The sequence below is a fragment of the Musa acuminata genome, chromosome BXJ3-8 (genome assembly GCF_036884655.1).
Source record: "Musa acuminata AAA Group cultivar baxijiao chromosome BXJ3-8, Cavendish_Baxijiao_AAA, whole genome shotgun sequence".
Lineage (NCBI taxonomy): Eukaryota > Viridiplantae > Streptophyta > Magnoliopsida > Zingiberales > Musaceae > Musa > Musa acuminata.
Window position 1 is genome coordinate 300335 of NC_088356.1, and position 17714 is coordinate 318048.

The window sequence follows — 17714 nt, forward strand, 5'->3', positions numbered from 1 at the left end:
TTGTTAGGGGGCAAATACACTATTATCGAAACAGGAAAGGATAGAAATGTAATAGTGCCTTGTTACAACATCAGATAAGCACGGCGAATAGTTGCCCTCACTCGCGATTCAATGGGCTCGAAGCAGAGGGGACAAAGACTCGAAGCCCTTCGCTTCTCTTGTTTCCTCCTCTTTTTTTATATGCTTCCGTGGAAGTCTTAGCGACGCATCATATTCCCCTCCTCCTTTCTCTCTCTCTCTCTCTCTCCCTCTCCCTCTCCTTTCGCCTCTCGTCGCGCCCGTACTTGCAATCACCAAATTTGCTACTATTTGCTCCCCCCCCTTTGTTTCCGCTCCCCGCTTCCCGCTCCTATGGGTTCCGATTTGAAGGAGGAGGCGATCAAGGTGCGGTTTTGATGTCCTATTCTGGGTTTTATTGCTGTCCGTTCTTTCGTTTGCTCTTTTAGGGCATTTGGAGTTGAAAAGGTAAGTGAAGATGAAGAGGCTATTTTTTACTTGGTTGCAGCGAGCTAAGGTGCTGATGGTGGGCGCGGGCGGCATTGGCTGCGAGTTACTGAAGACCCTCGCGCTCTCGGGCTTCCAGGATGTTCACATCGTAATCACGCGTCCATGAACTCAGCTTTTTTTGCTTTTCTTAACTTTTACTTCTACTTCGAGATTTTCATGCGACGGTTTCTCGACGTTGTGGAATTTTAGGGTTTGGTGAAGGATAATCTGTTTTGGGAAACCAAAACCACCACCACTTCCGTGTCTATTACTGATTAATTAGCGTGTGATAAAAAAGTCGGTGATAAGTTTTTTTTTTTTAATGCATTTGTCATAGTGTACAAAGGTGTTTGTTTTCAAAGTTGGAGGAAATAGAACTTTATGAGACTATAGGAGGAATTACTGTTGGATGGTCGCTAAACTTATAAAAGCAGCTTATTTGGTGCGAATTGCAGTCAGTGAACAGGTAGTTTGGTGAGCTAATGTTTGGAGGAAATAAGTCTTTAGGTGACTATACGAAGCATTTGTTGTTGGATAGTAGCTAAAGTGACAAAAATAGCTTCTCCGATGCAAATTGCAGTCGGTGAATAGGTGCTATTTGTTTTCAAAGGAGAGTAGACGAGACAAAGTTTCTTTAGTAAAAGTAATTACCGCTGCCAAGTTGCTTCAGTTATCATATTAAAATGCAATTCAGATATTTATTTCTTGAGGAACGTTGAATCTTGCTATCGTCCATGAAATGCCTATGATTCTCATGTAGAAGGACAACTACAGAGTTTTCATTGTATCTTACCAAAATATTGTAGTCTAAAATGGAGAAAAGTCTAAGGACAACCCAGGATGGGATGAACATGGTCACACACACACACACACAAAAAAAAAGAGAAAATGCTAGCTTTTTGGTGAAAGGATTCACAAGTCTATAAGTAATTTAAATCGTATGTAGCATGTACACAGTGGCAATTGCACATAGTGAATAGTTGGTGCTGTAGTGGATTCTACAAGCCCAAAGCAAACCATCAATATGAACTTAATCTTTTGTTAATAGATAATTATTCATTATCTTTGCTTCATCATATTATCTACGTTAAAATATAGTTTAAAATTTTATTTTTAATTTTTATATCGAAACTGCATTGGGTGCTTTTCTGTTGGAGGAAAACCCAATAGTTACAACTTGGACTGGCTCAACCAATATAAAATGGATCTGATGAATGGACCAATTTTATTTGGAAGGATCTCCTTTGCCCAGAATATTTTTTTGGGGTTTGCACAATCAATGTGGATCAAAACCAGGTAGTCATCCTACATTTTAATTTGAGAGAGGTGGGTAAGGCTATTCCAATTTAAGATTGCCAATCTATTATCTATTGTTGCAAGTGTGGATGTCATCCAATATATATTATAAATTATGTTTTAGATATTGCTTTTTGAGATTAAAATAGGGGCTACAGTTTCAAGTCCAACTATGTAATATATTTGTTAGGAACTAATAGTATAGGTTTGATTATTTGTACTCGCCAATCGATATACCTTTTGTATGAAACTACTTTTCTTTTAGAATTCTTAAATGGTTCCAAATTTATTTTTGTAATATAACAATTTTGTCCTCTAGAATTCGTGCTAATTCACTTGCTGATTATGGGACACATTGGATCCATTTTAGCAGATGTAGACAGTGCAATATCATGTGTATTTTTGTAACAATTATATGTTCAGGTTGCAAAACCAATTGATCTCATCAAAATTTTCATCTCTGGGAAGTTGTTGTAGTTGTATTTTGTGCTGTAAGTTTGATGTTTATATTAAATAGTATTGTATATGTCTCAGTATTATTTGACTTGTGCAGATTGACATGGACACTATTGAAGTCAGTAACCTGAACAGACAATTTTTATTTCGGCAAAGTCATGTGGGGCAGTCTAAGGCTAAAGTATGAAACAGATATAGTTCTTTCTTTTGTCTTGGAAAATTACAGTAGATGCTTCTAAAGTTTCTCATGTTTATCTGTGGTTTTCAATATTTCAAAGAACATTGTTGTTTGTGTCAGGTTGCTCGAGATGCTGTCTTAAAGTTTATGCCTCAAATTAATATAACACCATACCATGCAAATGTGAAGGATCCTGGGTTCAATGTGGATTTTTTTAAGCAATTTAATGTGGTACTGAATGGTCTTGATAACTTGGATGCTAGACGACATGTTAACCGTCTTTGCCTGGCTGCTGAAGTCCCTTTGATTGAAAGTGGAACCACAGGGTTTCTGGGGCAGGTAGGACTCTGCTTGATTCTATTAATTTTTTTTACAATCTTGCCAATATGTTAGTAAATCTGTGCTCAAACTGCTTGTCATTTGCAGAGATTCTATCATTGTCAGATTTTCTTTTCTGCTCCTTTTTTTTTTGTGCATAGTTATGAAAAGTTGATGCCTAGTTCATTCTTTGTTGGAGAAAAAAATTAAACCTTTTTAGTGATGCTTTTCCTAGCAATAAACTCGATTAATGCTTTTAAGCATGCTGCTGAGCTTAACTACTGCATACTGTTTGTAGAATGATCTATATTGTTCAGCTACTAGTTGTTCTTGCTATTTGGTGATATATTTCTGCAGAACATTTGATACTTGATGCAAAACATAATTTGTCAAGCCAGGAAATTATCCAATTTACAAATCACCAAGTTGATAATATTGCCTATGTCCGTGGCTTCATTATTGCTGAATTAACTAGGTTCCTGAAGATTTTGTTAGTTTCCTTTCAAATTTTTTTATTGCATTTACTTCAGGACCATGAATCAGTTTATTATGCCTGAATTAGACTACTATCTCTTTGTGTCTTCAGTTGATACATATCTTTGTCGCTTCATGATGAGCAGGTTACTGTCCATATTAAGGGCAGAACTGAATGTTACGAGTGCCAACCCAAACCGACTCCAAAGACCTATCCTGTCTGCACTATCACCAGCACTCCATCAAAGGTTAAAACTTAAAACTCTGTCAATGGTGATTACCGTCATAATTCACAATTTCATTGCTTTATGTAATTTATTGTAGGTGAGCCAATTCCAGCAGATGTTTTTGCTAGGTGGAATGTCTTTTTTTCATGAGATTTCTGCTTTGTATATTTGGTCTTGTGCATTACAGTGTTTTCATTATATACTTTCATTGAACAAACAATATGGTAAGTTATGAAGGGGTGGTCATTGGGTAAAGATAACCTTTTGAATTGGATCAGTCCAAAGAAGGCAGTAGAGGCTGCAAACCTCATAACAAAAACCTCTACCTATGTTGGTAGAAGGGACCTGGGGCAAGAGAGATTGTGATGAGTACGACCTTGTAGAATGGAGTACAATAGATTTATGACTCTTGTCACTAATCACTATACTGTTGTTATGTGTTGCAAGATATATCTGGCTGAAAGAAAATGAAGAATTTTCACCATACATCTATTAGCCATGAGATCCACCATAGTAGGAAGGTTGTAAATGTAATGAACTCTTATCGATCTTGATACCATACAAGATCCTGTACAGGTTCTATCTCATTTTACTTGTAATCAAGTGCATTACCCTTTCTCATCTTTGTGGCTATAACTGGTTGCATGGATTCTCATGTTCCAGATGCACATCCTGGATGACATGAGCAAAATATTCCTCCTCAGTCTATGTGCCACTTGCTTGAGTTTGATCAGCGGGAATATGAGATTGGTCATCCTGGTCACTAACATCAGTGGCATACTGCTATTCACATCACTACTATATCCACAGACCTTACGAAGCATGCAATTTGAGGGAGAAGGTGTCGCATCACCCCATTGAACCTATTGCTTGTTGATTGTGTCCAACGGATTAATCCACTATAAAGCTTGGTCCTTTTCCTTACCATGATAGTTGCAAGTCTCAATCTGTTGTGTTTTACTACGGTTCCCATTATACAGACGGCTTGAAATTTGGCCATGTTGTTCCTTTTCTTATCAATCCACATCTTGTGACAAATGTCATTCCTGTTCCTTATGTACTTCCTCAAATATTAAACAAGATGGACGAGAGGGTCTCTTAATTCATCCTGTAGAGGATCAACTAAGTTCTTTATTGCACAGACCCAATTGAGCATCAGATCTAAATTATCATGATAGAACTGAATGCTGAATGGATCAATCTTGAGTTCCTTTGTTTTCTTTTCTATGTCAGCACAGAGTGATCCTCGAACACCTGTTGTGGTGGATGTCCGCCAACTTCTTCAACTGTGTGTATGAGAGACAACTGTGAACTTTCATATGAATTAAAACAAACAGTGTCTAATTATGTTCGCAGCCGTCTCTCATACACATGATTGGTCAGCTTTTTATAAATTTGGTGTCCTTTTGAGTGGTGGTTCCGAAATGTAATCATCACTCGACTACATTGTATACTAGACAAACAACTTAATTAAATTATAAGTCAAATTGTAGGTGTTAATCGTATAATCAGGATTCATATGAAATTGGTATGATATTGCATTTTTTTTATGAACATGTTGGAAGCTTCCCAAAACAATTGTCTTTATATTGATAAGGATAAATAATTAACAGATAGTTGATTATTCTTTAATGTAAACCATCGTCAATTTAGATAAGTGATCTACTATACCACCATTACAGCATTGATTATCTTGTCGTTTTGTGGTTCATATCTATACATCAGATTGTGATGAGCTACAGACAACTCTGATTTGATGATGAGGTTATATCGATATTAGTATGCCAATTTAAGATGATATGTTGCATAATGAACACTATGAATTGCAATTTCGGGCATTGGTCTTGTACCAGTCTAGGCTCGGACATGTATGTACCTATTTATACTGGTGTATCAACACTTAGTAAATGGTAAAAGTTGGCTTTAGAAAAAAGAAGGTTGAAAAATCAACCAGAAAATGGTAAAAAAACCCTAATTCGTGGTGTTTCTGCCTCTTATCATAGATTATACAATCAATTTAAATAACAATAAGATAAATCTAATATATAACGATAGAACACGAAGTCAAAATGTATAGTTGTTAATGATGCAGAAATATTTATCTTTATGGATCCGTCGAAGAACTCTGTTGTATATTTTTCTCTTGCTTCTCTATGGAGTAAGGTTTGGGCTCATTTTCCTAAAAAAAGAAAACTTGTGGCTGATATGTTTAGTAGTAATATTTGGAAAATTTTCCAAATATTATTGAAGTAACAATTTACTAAATTAAATATCCCATGCATGAAAATGTTTTTTTGTCGGATGATACTACAAGATACTGCAGGCACTTTTCCTTTTTTCCTGTGCATTTTTATGGTTTTGTAATATTTGATCTTCTGTTTATTTGTTACAGTTTGTTCACTGCATAGTTTGGGCAAAGGACCTGCTTTTTGCAAAGTTGTTTGGTGACAAAAAACAGGAGAACGATCTCTTTGTCAGTGCTGGTGATGGATCTGATTCAGAAAAACCTACAGATATATTTGAGCGAGGCTCAGATGAGGATCATGAGCAGTATGGTAGAAAGATCTACGACCATGTTTTTGGATATAACATTGAAGTTGCCTTGGCTAATGAAGAAACATGGAAGAGCAGAAGAAGACCTAACCCCATCTTTCTTAAAGATGTGTTGCCAGAAAGACTTATCCTGCAAAATGGAAACGTTGAAAAGAACTTCCTGACCGAGGATTTACCATTGTCTGCTATGTCCTCTGTTGGTCTCAGTAACCCACAGGATGTCTGGAGTCTTGCTGATAACTCACGCATATTTTTGGAGGCATTGAGATTATTTTTTGGGAGGCGAGAGAAGGTCATTAATTCTTGTATATTTCAATATGTTTTCTTGATATTAATCTTCATGTTACATGATTCTTTTTTTTTCCCCTCCATTCTCCTATTTGACTTTCAGGAGATTGGGAACCTGACTTTTGACAAAGATGATCAATTGGCTGTGGAATTTGTGACTTCTGCGGCAAATATTAGGGCATCTTCTTTTGGAATATCTTTACATAGCCTCTTTGATGCCAAAGGAATTGCTGGCAACATTGTGCATGCTGTTGCAACAACCAATGCTATTATTGCTGGGTTAATAGTGATTGAAGCAATCAAGGTGCTTCAAGCTGATTTTCAGAACTGTAGGTAGGTCCTGTATCTTCTCCAGCACTTTGTTTCCTTATCTTTTAATCCTAAAATGTAGTGCATTGGTAATATCTGTTTTTTGGAGTTGATACTTATCCTCACATGAGAATTAAACTTTTGAAGGTGGCATTTGTATTAAGGTTAAGGATGGTTGAGGTGGTGGTTATTGGTTTACGAGTCAAAACACACTTGAATTGGAATAATCTGATCAAAGAAGTTAACCTACCAAATTGGGCCCATCTAAAATTTTGGATTAATTTGACCCTTTCTTATTTTGCTGTCAACCCAGATAACACAGACAGCTAGTTTAACAACTTGACAAAAAATAAACTAATGAAGGACAATTTAACTCGGCTATTATAACTTTAAAACATATCCAGCCTAATAGTTCGCAATAACTATCTGGATGTGCTAGGCATTTTTGTAATTGCCATTTGAATTTTAAAATGATGTTTAGCGGCATGAGTGCATATCGATAATGGCTGGCACATGCATTCCATGTACCCTGACCCTTCATCACCTACCTTGTGATCCTCAGGACACCTTGACATGCAGTACATTTGGTCTGCTTTGACCAATTTATTTTGATTAGATTGGAATTAATTTTCTGGGATTACTAGTATTTATGTTACATCTACAAGTCAAAAAGACAAGGGGGAAAAAAAACAGAATAGAGAGAAGAGAAGGGTCTGGGAGGGGGGAAGATAAAGGCCAGTAGGCCAACACAACTCATAATTTTATTAATATACCATCTTAACATTGTCAAACTCTCATCTAAAGTTCCTTTCTTGATTAGTAAGTTCATCAAATAAGGAAAGAAAATCATTACCTGCAACTAACTACTCCCAGTTTATCTTCTAAATCAGCTCAAATTTGTTTAACCTTGACAGGTAACAAAATAAACCGAGAGCTAAAACCTTGTCAAGGTTTGAGACCTGGTTTCATCATATGAGCAGATGGAAACATAACATTTTGGGAAAAAACAGTAAATAAAAGAGGGTGGATCATCCACCAGGATGAGGTCTTAGATTTCTTTGCCAGCATTGCCTAGGTGTAAAAGTTACCATAAACATGTCTTATGATGGCGAGTGGATTCATAGGAAGTTCTGGTTGCTCATTCTTTAGGAAAAAATGAACTGTTTCCCTCTCACGGTTGCTTTGGTGTTATATTAATAGATTTAATAATTTCTGCAATAGGGAGGCAATGGAGACCCTAGAGCCATAACATTGGCCACAGGTGGGTCAATGAGAATGGTGAGGTGGCTGACACAGGCTGAAAAGGGAAATGAAAAAGAAATTGTGGTCAGTGCCTGACTGATATGACCAAAATGCTCCAGTTTCTTATCGACACATAATTAATGTTTTTTGCTTGGTACTTGATGATAATGAACAACAATAGTACTTTGCTTTCTTGCAGGTATTTTTATTAAAAACATTCTTTCGTGTGTGAACACTTTGCATCACTAGTGTAGTGATGCTGTTTGATCCTTTGTTTTACTTAGCTAGGTACCTTTTTATTAGTTGTTGTTACATGCAATAGTGGTAATTGAACTATTTCTTACTACAGCAGTTCTAATAAATGGACATTTTTGCATATTCAGGATGACCTATTGTCTTGAACATCCAGCTAGAAAGATGCTTCTGATGCCAGTAGAGCCATTTGAGGCCAACAAATCTTGTTATGTCTGTTCGGAGGTCAGTTTGTTGGTTCATTAGGTATGAGTCATGACCTTTTATGTCATTTCATTAAGTTCCTTTCTTTAATTATTTTTATTGTATAATCAGACACCCTTGCTTCTGGAGGTGAACACTCGAACCTCAACATTGCGGGACTTCGTTGACAAGATAGTGAAAAACAAACTGGGCATGAGCTTTCCTTTGATAATGCAAGGTGCAACCCTTATCTTTGAGGTGGGTGATGATTTGGAGGAAGATGTTGCTGCAAATTATGCCTTAAACCTTGACAAGGTTTGTGGCCTCTCTGTTTTCTTATTGGTCTTTTCTAGTCTTTCTCTTAACTTTTTCCAGACATTATTATTTTCTTTTCAACATGGTGAATGCAAATATGTTAAATATCCTTATATTGCAGGTCTTAGTGGAACTTCCTGCACCAGTTTCCAGTGGGACCATGCTTACAGTTGAGGATCTTCAGCAGGAATTATCATGCCATATAAACATTAAACACAGGTATTTTTTTATACTTGCTTCCATATGCTTTAGTACCCAGAATGTGGCCTTTTGTCATCTCTGCAGGGAGATTTTTTTTTTCTCTATGAATTGTCTTTGGAGAACATATTTATTGGACGTCAATGTAGGATTTATCTGTCTTTCATTTTTTGTCATTTAAAATCCATTTGTTTACATGCATCAATTCCTGATTTGAATATGCTATGCAAAGAGAATTAGTTACATGCATCCATTTGTTTAGTCGAGGATAGATTTTACTGGTCGTCTTTAAAGCGAGATGTTGCTTGAGTAGTGTCACGGTGTTGAGCTTGTCACATTGTCAATACTCGCAAACACAATATTGGCCTATACACCCCATTATCCATTCCGTATTCACTTGGCAAGATGTGAGTTTAGATTTTGCACTTGGACTTTCCAAAATAGATTGTGAACCTTGACTCTATTTTGGTTGTTGTTGATTAATTTTCAAAAATGGCTCGCTTTATCCCATGTAACAAGACTAATGATGCCTCACATATTGCTAAACTGTTCTTTCGAAAAGTAATTAAATTACGTGGCTTGCTCTCAATCATGGTGTTCGATAGAGATATGAAATTTGTTAGCTACTTTTGGAAAAACTTTGTAACAAGTATTCGACACAACATTGAAGTTCTCTTCGGTCTTTCACCCCTAGATTGATGGTCAAACTAAGGTTGTTAACCATTCCTTGTAAAATTTTCTTAGATGTTTAGTTGGGGAGAAACAAGAAAACGAGGGCTTAACCTTACCCACGGTAGAGTTTGTATATAATATCTCAATCAATCGCTCGACCGGAAAAAGCCATTCGATGTTGTGCTTGTTTATACTCCTCGCACACCCAGTGACCTTGCACCTCTTCCACTTGACTATCGTGCCTTAGAATCAGCCCACTCCATTGCTCAACATATTCATAATTTGCACGTTGAGATTCGACGTAAAATTATCCCAAGTAATGAAAGTTACAAACTTGCTGCTAATGCACATTATAGAAGTCGAGTTTCAAGTTGGTGATTATGTCTTGGTTCGCGTTCGCCTTGAGAGATTCCCTAAAAATTTATTCTGAAAGTTGCATGCTCGAGCCATTGGTGCTTTCCCTATCATTCAAAAAATTAGGATCTAATGCATATATGCTTGCCTTCTAACTTAAAAATTAGTTCAGTTTTCAGTGTGGAGGATTTAACTCCATATCATGGTCCTTTTGTCCCTTCGTTGTTTATTGGTGTTTCTATAGGTGACAATCCTCCCAAAGCACCAATTCTCTCACAACACAGGGATGATACAGAGACTATTTTTTATAACTGCCTTGTTACATCTACTATTAGCATTTCTCAACACTTTCTTGTTAAGTGGGATCGTCCGACTTTCGATGCTACTTTGATTACTTTGGATTTTGGAGGAACTTTGTGACTTTGCACTAGACTTGTTGGACCAGTAACTTGCAAATCACTCTTCGGGGTCAAGTTCTCTTCCATTGTGGGAGAATGATGGAGAATCATCTAGCTTTATAAAGGATTTTAGAAAAAGTTTATTCTAGGTAAAGAAATCAACAAGAAGTCATAATTAGTTGACCTAGAAATTCTAAGAGTTGTGTTGAAAATTAAAATTTTTTTTGGTCTTTCAGGACTCCTTTTGTATTAAGTGCATTATTGTATTAAGTGTACTCATTTATTATTTAAATATCATAGAAGTTACAATTTGAATTTCTATGAGGCATACTAATTCCCTAGGAGATTACTCTTGGGAATCATTGTATTCATTGATTGTACTAAGGCTCCTAAACTCCTATAAATAGTGGAGCTTGTCAATGGATCAAACACTTCAGATTTGAATAAAAAGAATTGTATCTTTTCGAGTCTCATACTCTCCTCTTTTATCTCACACTTCTTTTTGTTTCTCTTCCCCTCTCTTCCTTTCTACTTCCCTATTCTGTTCTACCTCAATGAATGACAAAGATGTAATCTTTTTTAGAGATCAAATGGAGAAAGGAGGTATAAATTTTGAACGGACAAGATGCAATATGTGGATTTTGATGGCTGCTAAGATCAGGAACATGATGAAAGCGATTCTTGGAAAATTTAAAAGTAGATGTGCAGGTTTAAGTGAGTTGGTGGCCTGTAGATTAAGAAAATTAGAAACATAGGGGAATCTTAGAAGATATATAACTACTAAAAAATGGAAAAACAATAAGTATGACAATTTTTTTAATAAGTTCGGTCTAAGGGTGGGAAAAGAATATTTTTCAAATTGTTAAAGCTAAAGATAAAAAGGGTAAAGATTTAGGTAATATTAGGTATGTAAAGTATATAAAGAAGAAGACTTACAGATTTTTTTAATGATCTGATCAATGGAAGTTGGAGAAGACATTTTTATAAATTATTAAAAATATATTCTACAGAAAACTTAGTTTTAGAAATAGACAATAATGGTGAGTTTAGTGACCATAGAATTATTCAAATAAGTTAAAGAAGCTTTTAAAAGGATGAAATAGTTGATGTTCATAGATGAGGTACTTTTACACCTGAAATCATTCATGCTCACAATTGCTTTTTGCTATATGCAGGGAGGAGTTTGATGAGGATAAGGAACCTGACAAGATGGTCCTGTTGGGGTGGACCGCTCGTGAGAAAGAATCTCAGGTTGTAAGCAACGGAAATAGCACATCTGCTGCCGTTCCAGCAGCAGCTGAAGCAACAATGAAGTCTGAAGAGGCTGAGGTAAATGCAGAAATTTCTGGGACGAAGAGAAAGTTGTCAGAAATCTTGGAAGCAACAGAGAACCAGGAAGCTTCTCAGATTCTCTCAAGTTGTCAGAATTCTCAAGAACTTGAGGATGATGACGACGATCTTGTTGTGCTTGATAATTATCCTGAAACAAGCAAGAAGCAGAGGTTGCATTAGGTTTGAGAATTTTTTACATGGTAAAGGTTCTTGCCCCAGCCCCAGATTGAGTAACTTTTGTCATTGCGTAACTGCTTTTGATTTGGTATGAAGCTAATACAATCAACTAACAAATTGTACTTGGTTGAACTTCACTCTTAAATTATCGCTTGAACATAGTTCAAGGAGATGGAGTTCCGGATAGGAAGCATCTTGATCACCGATGCTCAATCCATCTGCATCTGCTAGTCAGGGTTGAAGGTTTTGAAACTTCTGTAACCGTGCGTGTCGGATCTAGTCATATTTACTTTCCGAAAAACATTGTAGCTTATGGTTTTGTGTTCTTTGAGAATCGTAGATAGATCTGCCCATGACGTGTCACCGTATTTAGCTTTGTAACACATTTGATAAACAAATTGCTTAGCCAGTCATGAATTTGTCTTGTTATTCTGTTTAGAAACATCAGATTTTCAGAAAGTTACTTACCCTGCCTGTCTCTTGTTACCTGCTTTATTTTCCAGTTTTGTGACTGGATAGGCAACATGGAACCTTGTACATGATGATCAACCTGTGAAGTTGGCAGGTGGGTGGAAGTTCATCTTCTAATTTGTATACATGGGGGGATGCATCATCTCAGCAGCAGCTACACCAAGCATATGGGATAATGGATTTTTATTTATTTATTGTTGGCAAGTAGAAGTAGTTTGGATCCATCGACAATGGTCCATCATATCGTCGCATCATAAGAAAGCTCGAAAGCAACACAACTCTCTCATCCTTGATTGATACAACAGCATTTATAGTCTTTTAGCTTCCCAGATAACAAAAAGGAAAATTATGTTATGTAGTAGATCTCACCCATGTTTCTTGTAGGGAACTTGAGCAAGCGCAAGAGGTTGAAGGTCGATTAACGCTTTATCACATGATCGAGCAGCTGCTGCTGGTGTTCTCATCGCTGAACAAGGTGGTGTAGGGGTCGCTCTGGTGCGGCAGCAACGACGGCGGGGGTGGCGGCACGTTGTACATCGGCAACGGCGGCCGAGCGTAGCCCACCGCCTGCTGCAAGACGCTGTCCTGCGCGTTCATCATCATCATCATCTTCATCATCTGCTGTTGTTGCTTCTGCATCATGGCAGCCATGTACTGCTGCTGGTACGGGTTGGCGGTGGCGACCACCTCGGGCGGCTGCGGCGGCGCCATCGTTTGGTGGTAGTACCCAGACTGTGGAACTCCCGCCGGCAGTCCTTGCACCACTGCTGCCGCCGCCGCTGGGATGTTTCCCATCATGCCACGACTGAGCATGGGATGATGACCCCCACCACCCGCTTCTTTCTTGCCATGACCTTTGCTTGGATTACTGTTGACATTTGTGTTCCCATTGTTAGCGCCATTGTTCTTCCAACCATGCTTGGTGGCAGATCCACCACCACCTTTTCTACCACCTCCGCCAGCGTCATTCCCTTGCATGGCGTTGCCTTTGTTCTGCACTGGCACTTCACCTTTCTCGGCACCGCTGCCACCGCCACCCTTCTTATTGCTCATGGCGTTGCCTTTGGACGCCGCGACCGCGGGCTTGATCTTGATGTTCTCCAAGTCACCATCGAATTCGGCGTCGAAGCAGTCAAACTCGTCCGTCTCGTCGTCCTCACCGCCAAACTCATCGTCAAGATCGTCTTCGTCGTCGTAGTCATCGAAGCCTCTGGGAGGAAAGGTAGATTTGGGATACTTCTCGGGTGGGAGCTTCAAGTCCTTCAGCTGCGGCAGCTGCAGGTCTTTGGCCCCCTTCATTTGCTGCAGTTGTTGAAGCAGCTGTTGTGTTGGTTTTGGGTGCTGACCTTTTCGGTCTTTCCCACCACCACCACCACCGTTTCCACCCTTTGGTTGCTTCCCGTTGTCCTGCTGCTGCGCTTTGCCATGTCGTGGCTGTGGCTTCTGGCCCTGGTTGATGATGATGTTGCCATTTTTGGGAACCAACAGCTCCGCATGTTTGCCAGCCTTGCAGAGCTTCTTGATGAGGGTGGCAGGATCAACATCACCTGAGACGACGGTCACCCTCCCTTGCTCTGCATCTATGCTGGTTGTATACACTCCTGATCACGGTATCAATTTGAAGCAGAAACAACAAAACAAAAGGAAACAAGCAGCTATAAGAAATGATAGAAAGGTAACGAAGATGGGTGATCAAAGATAACAATGCTGCAGTTGAAGTACCATCAACTTTCTGGAGCAGATTCTTGACCTTCTCCTTGCATCCATTACAGTGTATGCTGACTTTGAGAATGCATGTCTGCATGGTGAAGAGATTGTTCAAGGCACAGATGGAGATCAAGAAATGGCCTTGCACAAGATCTTGGGTCTACAAGAAGCAAAGACAGAGAGAAGAAAAGGAGCAAAAAGTAAAGGTGAACTGTTTACCTGTATCTTTAGGAACTTGATGTCTTCTTTCTTACTCATCCCTTTCACCAGACACAAGAAACAGAATGTTTTGTGTACCTCAAAGCAAATGCAACAAGGAAAAGATCAAGAGAAACCCACACGGAGGAACTGTTCTCTCTGAGAACTTCGTTACTCCAAAGGCAAGCTGTAGAGGAGAGAGGGATTGGTGCAGAATTCTCTCAGGAAAGATGAAGACTTGGGGATTTATAGAGAGTGTGGATCGTGCATAACTTGACCATTGGAATGGCCAGTGCTGCCTGAGATCTCAGGTAGTCTCTCAACTCTCTCTCTCTCTCTCTCTCTATACATATATATATATATATATATATAGATGATTTGACGTTCAATATACTCTTTATGATTGATAGATAATATATTTTATATTAATTTTAAAACATCAACTATAATAGACTTTTTATGATTATATACTTTACAGAAGAACATCTCATATTTATTATAAATTCTTATGGATCAATCAGCATTTAAAGATAGATATTTATTAGTTCTTAGGTAAAGATCACCGTGGTGGATACATCTCTCATCCATCCAACTCAGCAAACTCGTCCCTTTTCTACGTATTCGAGAATGCTGCTGAAGATGAAATCAAAGTTTGCCCCAACCAAACAAATGCAAACGATTATTTTTTATAGTTTATGTGGTGACAGGATGGAGGTGGAGTCCATCAACTACTGCAATGCAAATGGAAAGCAGAGCAGAGTAATGGGTTGGATCACCTAAACCTCGTCCTACTCGTTTTGAAGTGTTCCCCATGCGGAGAGAGCAAAAAATCAAATAGAATATTGATAAAATCATAGTTTGACCTATTCTCGTAGAGAAATAAAATGGATTAAATTATAGAGGAGATTACTATCACGAAGACTGTGGATTTAGAATTCTTAAGAATGAGTCCAGTAATCTATTTCGACCTTCTGGATTACAACTCCTGGAGTTTGCAGTGGATTGTCATCGACCGACTATTAAGTTAGTGGCCGACAACAACACTAATGACATCCAAAACATATGGTGGTGGAGTAGAGGAAGATGAGCAATGACCATGAGAACATGGAAGCAGAAACCGAGGCAGGAACGATGAAGGAGGTCAGCAGCCAATGGATGAATGTGTTGTTGCAGCAGATGCCGGTTGAGATAGCGCAGCAGTTGCTGCGTCCATAATATAATATACTACTACTGAAACCCTGCAACAGTGCAGAAGGGTTGAGGATGGGTTGGTGTTTGAAACGAGGAGAAGGAGAAGGATGGCAGTGAGGCGGAAGAAGAATCATCTGCTCAAAGCTTTGCTCAAGTCATCCTCGAATATTTTTTGTCCTAATCCATCATAGACTTTCTTGAAGTTTAGTTTAACTAGAAAGAATGAAAGGTTGTTTATTACGAGTGTTAGATATCATGTAGACGGATTCATTAGAAATGGCTACACCATCATCATGTAGGTTGCGGCCAAGAATGAATGTAGAGTGAATAAGAGGCCGGAGGAGTTGCAAGAAGGATTTAACAAAACTTTCTTCATAACGTGATCACAAGATGGAAATTACTAAACCATGCAAATGTAAAGATGCTAACAAAATAAAATAATTTATGACTATTTGAATGAATGGATTTGAGAGGTAAAGATTGAACTATAATTTCATGTTATTAAAAAATGATAAAAGTTGGGTTTTATATATATATTTTTTAATTTTGACTTATAGCTTGGGTTGAATTGATGTCAAATCTAATAAATGTTAAATCGATCAGTTTGACTCAAATTAGGATAATATGTGGTATAACAGCTCTCTCGAAGTCTATTGACTTTGTTGAAATTGGTACATCATTGTTTAGATACTAAGCCTTCACCCCCAGCATAATCTTTGGTTTCTTCGTGATAACTCGAATAGAAGTATTATAGTATATTCTTCAAGAATACGTGTCATTGTGTCCTCTTACCCCATGTCAAAGCCTTCTGACATTAATTTCATCTCTGTCAAATATTTCGCTGAGATAAGATGCTTGTGCCTTGAAGGTCTCTTCATTTTTGGCAACATGAAGGTCTCTTGATCTTTGTCCAAAAAAAGTTTTGTGTATTCACTCCATATTTCATCTTATATGTCGACTCCTTTCATGCGACTTAGGCACTTCACTAAATTCCACCTAAGTTGTTTTTTTGCCCCATAGTTTTCATTGAGTTAATGGTGGCCCTTACGTGCACCATTTCACAAGTCAGCCCTCCATTGAGTCCGATCTCTACATCAACTCCAAGTGTGCCTTCATTTAGTATTGCCTTGGGTTGCTCTCTCACTTGATCTCTCAATGCATCCACCAATGCATTATCTCATGTAAGATCATATGACGATTTCTCATCGTTTGCTCGGTCTGTTGAGCTTTATGGAGTTATTGTCTTGAGATACTCCTCCTAAGCATGTGCGGTTGATTACACATGGTTCTCCCTCTAGAGAACCAAGATTTATCCCTCTAAATATCTATCTCGTTGGAGCAACTTCTCTCTTCGCATCCTTCCATCTAAAAGTTTTGAAGATCACCCAATTTCGAATGTCTGCTCCTCTAAGCGACTCTTTTCCCTATATCTCAATGCTCGTTTTCTACAAACAATCGTATGCCCTCGTTGCCCTCAACGTAACCCCATTGAATCCCTCATGTTTCTATGCCAAGTGTTCATAGTGTACTTGTCTAGCTCTGATACCAACTGTCACAGACTTAAATGATTTTGTCTAAATCATACGGCACCCTTGTGTGTCTGTCTGCAAGGGGTCAACCTCTCTATCTTCTCTTTGGTAGGTTCTTGAGGGATAATAAGAGGTTTCAAGGAGGTTCATCTTTTATGGATAGACACGTAAGGACGCTGCACGACTTGATCAAAATCAATTAAGTCCGTAACAACATGTCGATCATATATCGATCACACGTTCGACATGTGTTGACTATATATGACATTGATATATCAATAATGTGAAATACTATGTGACGATCACATATCACTGGTGGTAGCTATATGCCATTGATATATTGTTCATGCGATACTAAATGTATTATTCACATGGTTATGCTGCTGCTGTGGTATCCATGTTAATTTTTTTCCATAATACTCTAATTTCTAGAATAGGTATGATCCTAATCATCTAATGGTATATTTTTGGTAATAGTCATCCAAATTATTTTTGGAGAATCACGAGATTTATGACGTCATGTATCTGGTGGTCTAGAAGATGATTAAACAGGCTGATCAAACGATGAGTTCGATTCCAATCAGACGATAATATTGTTGATAATTGGATGCCACTTGTTGTTGTGGGTGTGTCCACAGGCTTCTAATGGTTGTCAACTCCAAGTCTTCTGCAATCAAACTTCTCCGGGAGAAGTAAAAAACTCCAGCCATCTCCCCTGTTGGTGTTCCTTTTAGGTATTATTAGTCTTCCACAATATACTCCCACCTGTCCAAACCTGACCCTCTCAGGAGTCACTTCACTTGGTGAAAGAAAGATGTGATGCACTGAAGCTTCCATATCCCACCTCCCCGTTCATGAACCTCATCACGAACAGTCACATCACCCCTCCTACGAACGAACTGCCAATCCA

At 38.2% G+C, this 17714-nt stretch overlaps 2 protein-coding genes across 3 annotated transcripts; one reads left to right on the forward strand and one right to left on the reverse strand.

Moving 5' to 3' along the window:
- The first annotated feature begins 105 nt into the window (after positions 1 to 105).
- Positions 106 to 12182, forward strand: LOC135583833 (SUMO-activating enzyme subunit 2-like). Of its 2 annotated transcripts, XM_065164526.1 has the most exons (12): positions 106 to 384; positions 506 to 595; positions 2336 to 2419; positions 2537 to 2755; positions 3355 to 3456; positions 5828 to 6280; positions 6380 to 6609; positions 8211 to 8304; positions 8395 to 8577; positions 8699 to 8796; positions 11375 to 11731; positions 11871 to 12182. In XM_065164526.1, exons 1-11 carry the CDS (start codon positions 352 to 354, stop codon positions 11709 to 11711), a joined length of 1923 nt encoding a protein of 640 aa, XP_065020598.1. In that variant the 5' UTR covers positions 106 to 351; the 3' UTR covers positions 11712 to 11731; positions 11871 to 12182. The 2 variants fall into 2 exon arrangements, with proteins under 2 accessions (XP_065020598.1, XP_065020597.1); XM_065164525.1 differs by having other exon boundaries at positions 11375 to 12182.
- Positions 12183 to 12345: 163 nt separating this feature from the next.
- Positions 12346 to 14403, reverse strand: LOC135645790 (heavy metal-associated isoprenylated plant protein 32-like). Its single transcript, XM_065164527.1, has 3 exons — positions 14106 to 14403; positions 13902 to 13977; positions 12346 to 13780 (listed from the first exon to the last, which is right to left on the reverse strand). Exons 1-3 carry the CDS (start codon positions 14142 to 14144, stop codon positions 12609 to 12611), a joined length of 1287 nt encoding a protein of 428 aa, XP_065020599.1. The 5' UTR covers positions 14145 to 14403; the 3' UTR covers positions 12346 to 12608.
- Between the last annotated feature and the right edge of the window lie 3311 nt (positions 14404 to 17714).

Coding starts and splice junctions, on each gene's coding strand:
- LOC135583833 (XM_065164525.1), top strand. CDS start 352: ATGGGTTCCGATTTGAAGGAGGAGGCGATCAAG. Junction 2,420..2,536: donor TGGGGCAGTCTAAGGCTAAA/GTATGAAACAGA, acceptor TGTTTGTGTCAG/GTTGCTCGAGATGCTGTCTT. Junction 6,281..6,379: donor TTTTTGGGAGGCGAGAGAAG/GTCATTAATTCT, acceptor TTTGACTTTCAG/GAGATTGGGAACCTGACTTT.
- LOC135645790 (XM_065164527.1), bottom strand. CDS start 14,144: ATGAGTAAGAAAGAAGACATCAAGTTCCTAAAGATACAG. Junction 13,978..14,105: donor TCAAGTTCCTAAAGATACAG/GTAAACAGTTCA, acceptor TTCACCATGCAG/ACATGCATTCTCAAAGTCAG. Junction 13,781..13,901: donor TCTGCTCCAGAAAGTTGATG/GTACTTCAACTG, acceptor TACCGTGATCAG/GAGTGTATACAACCAGCATA.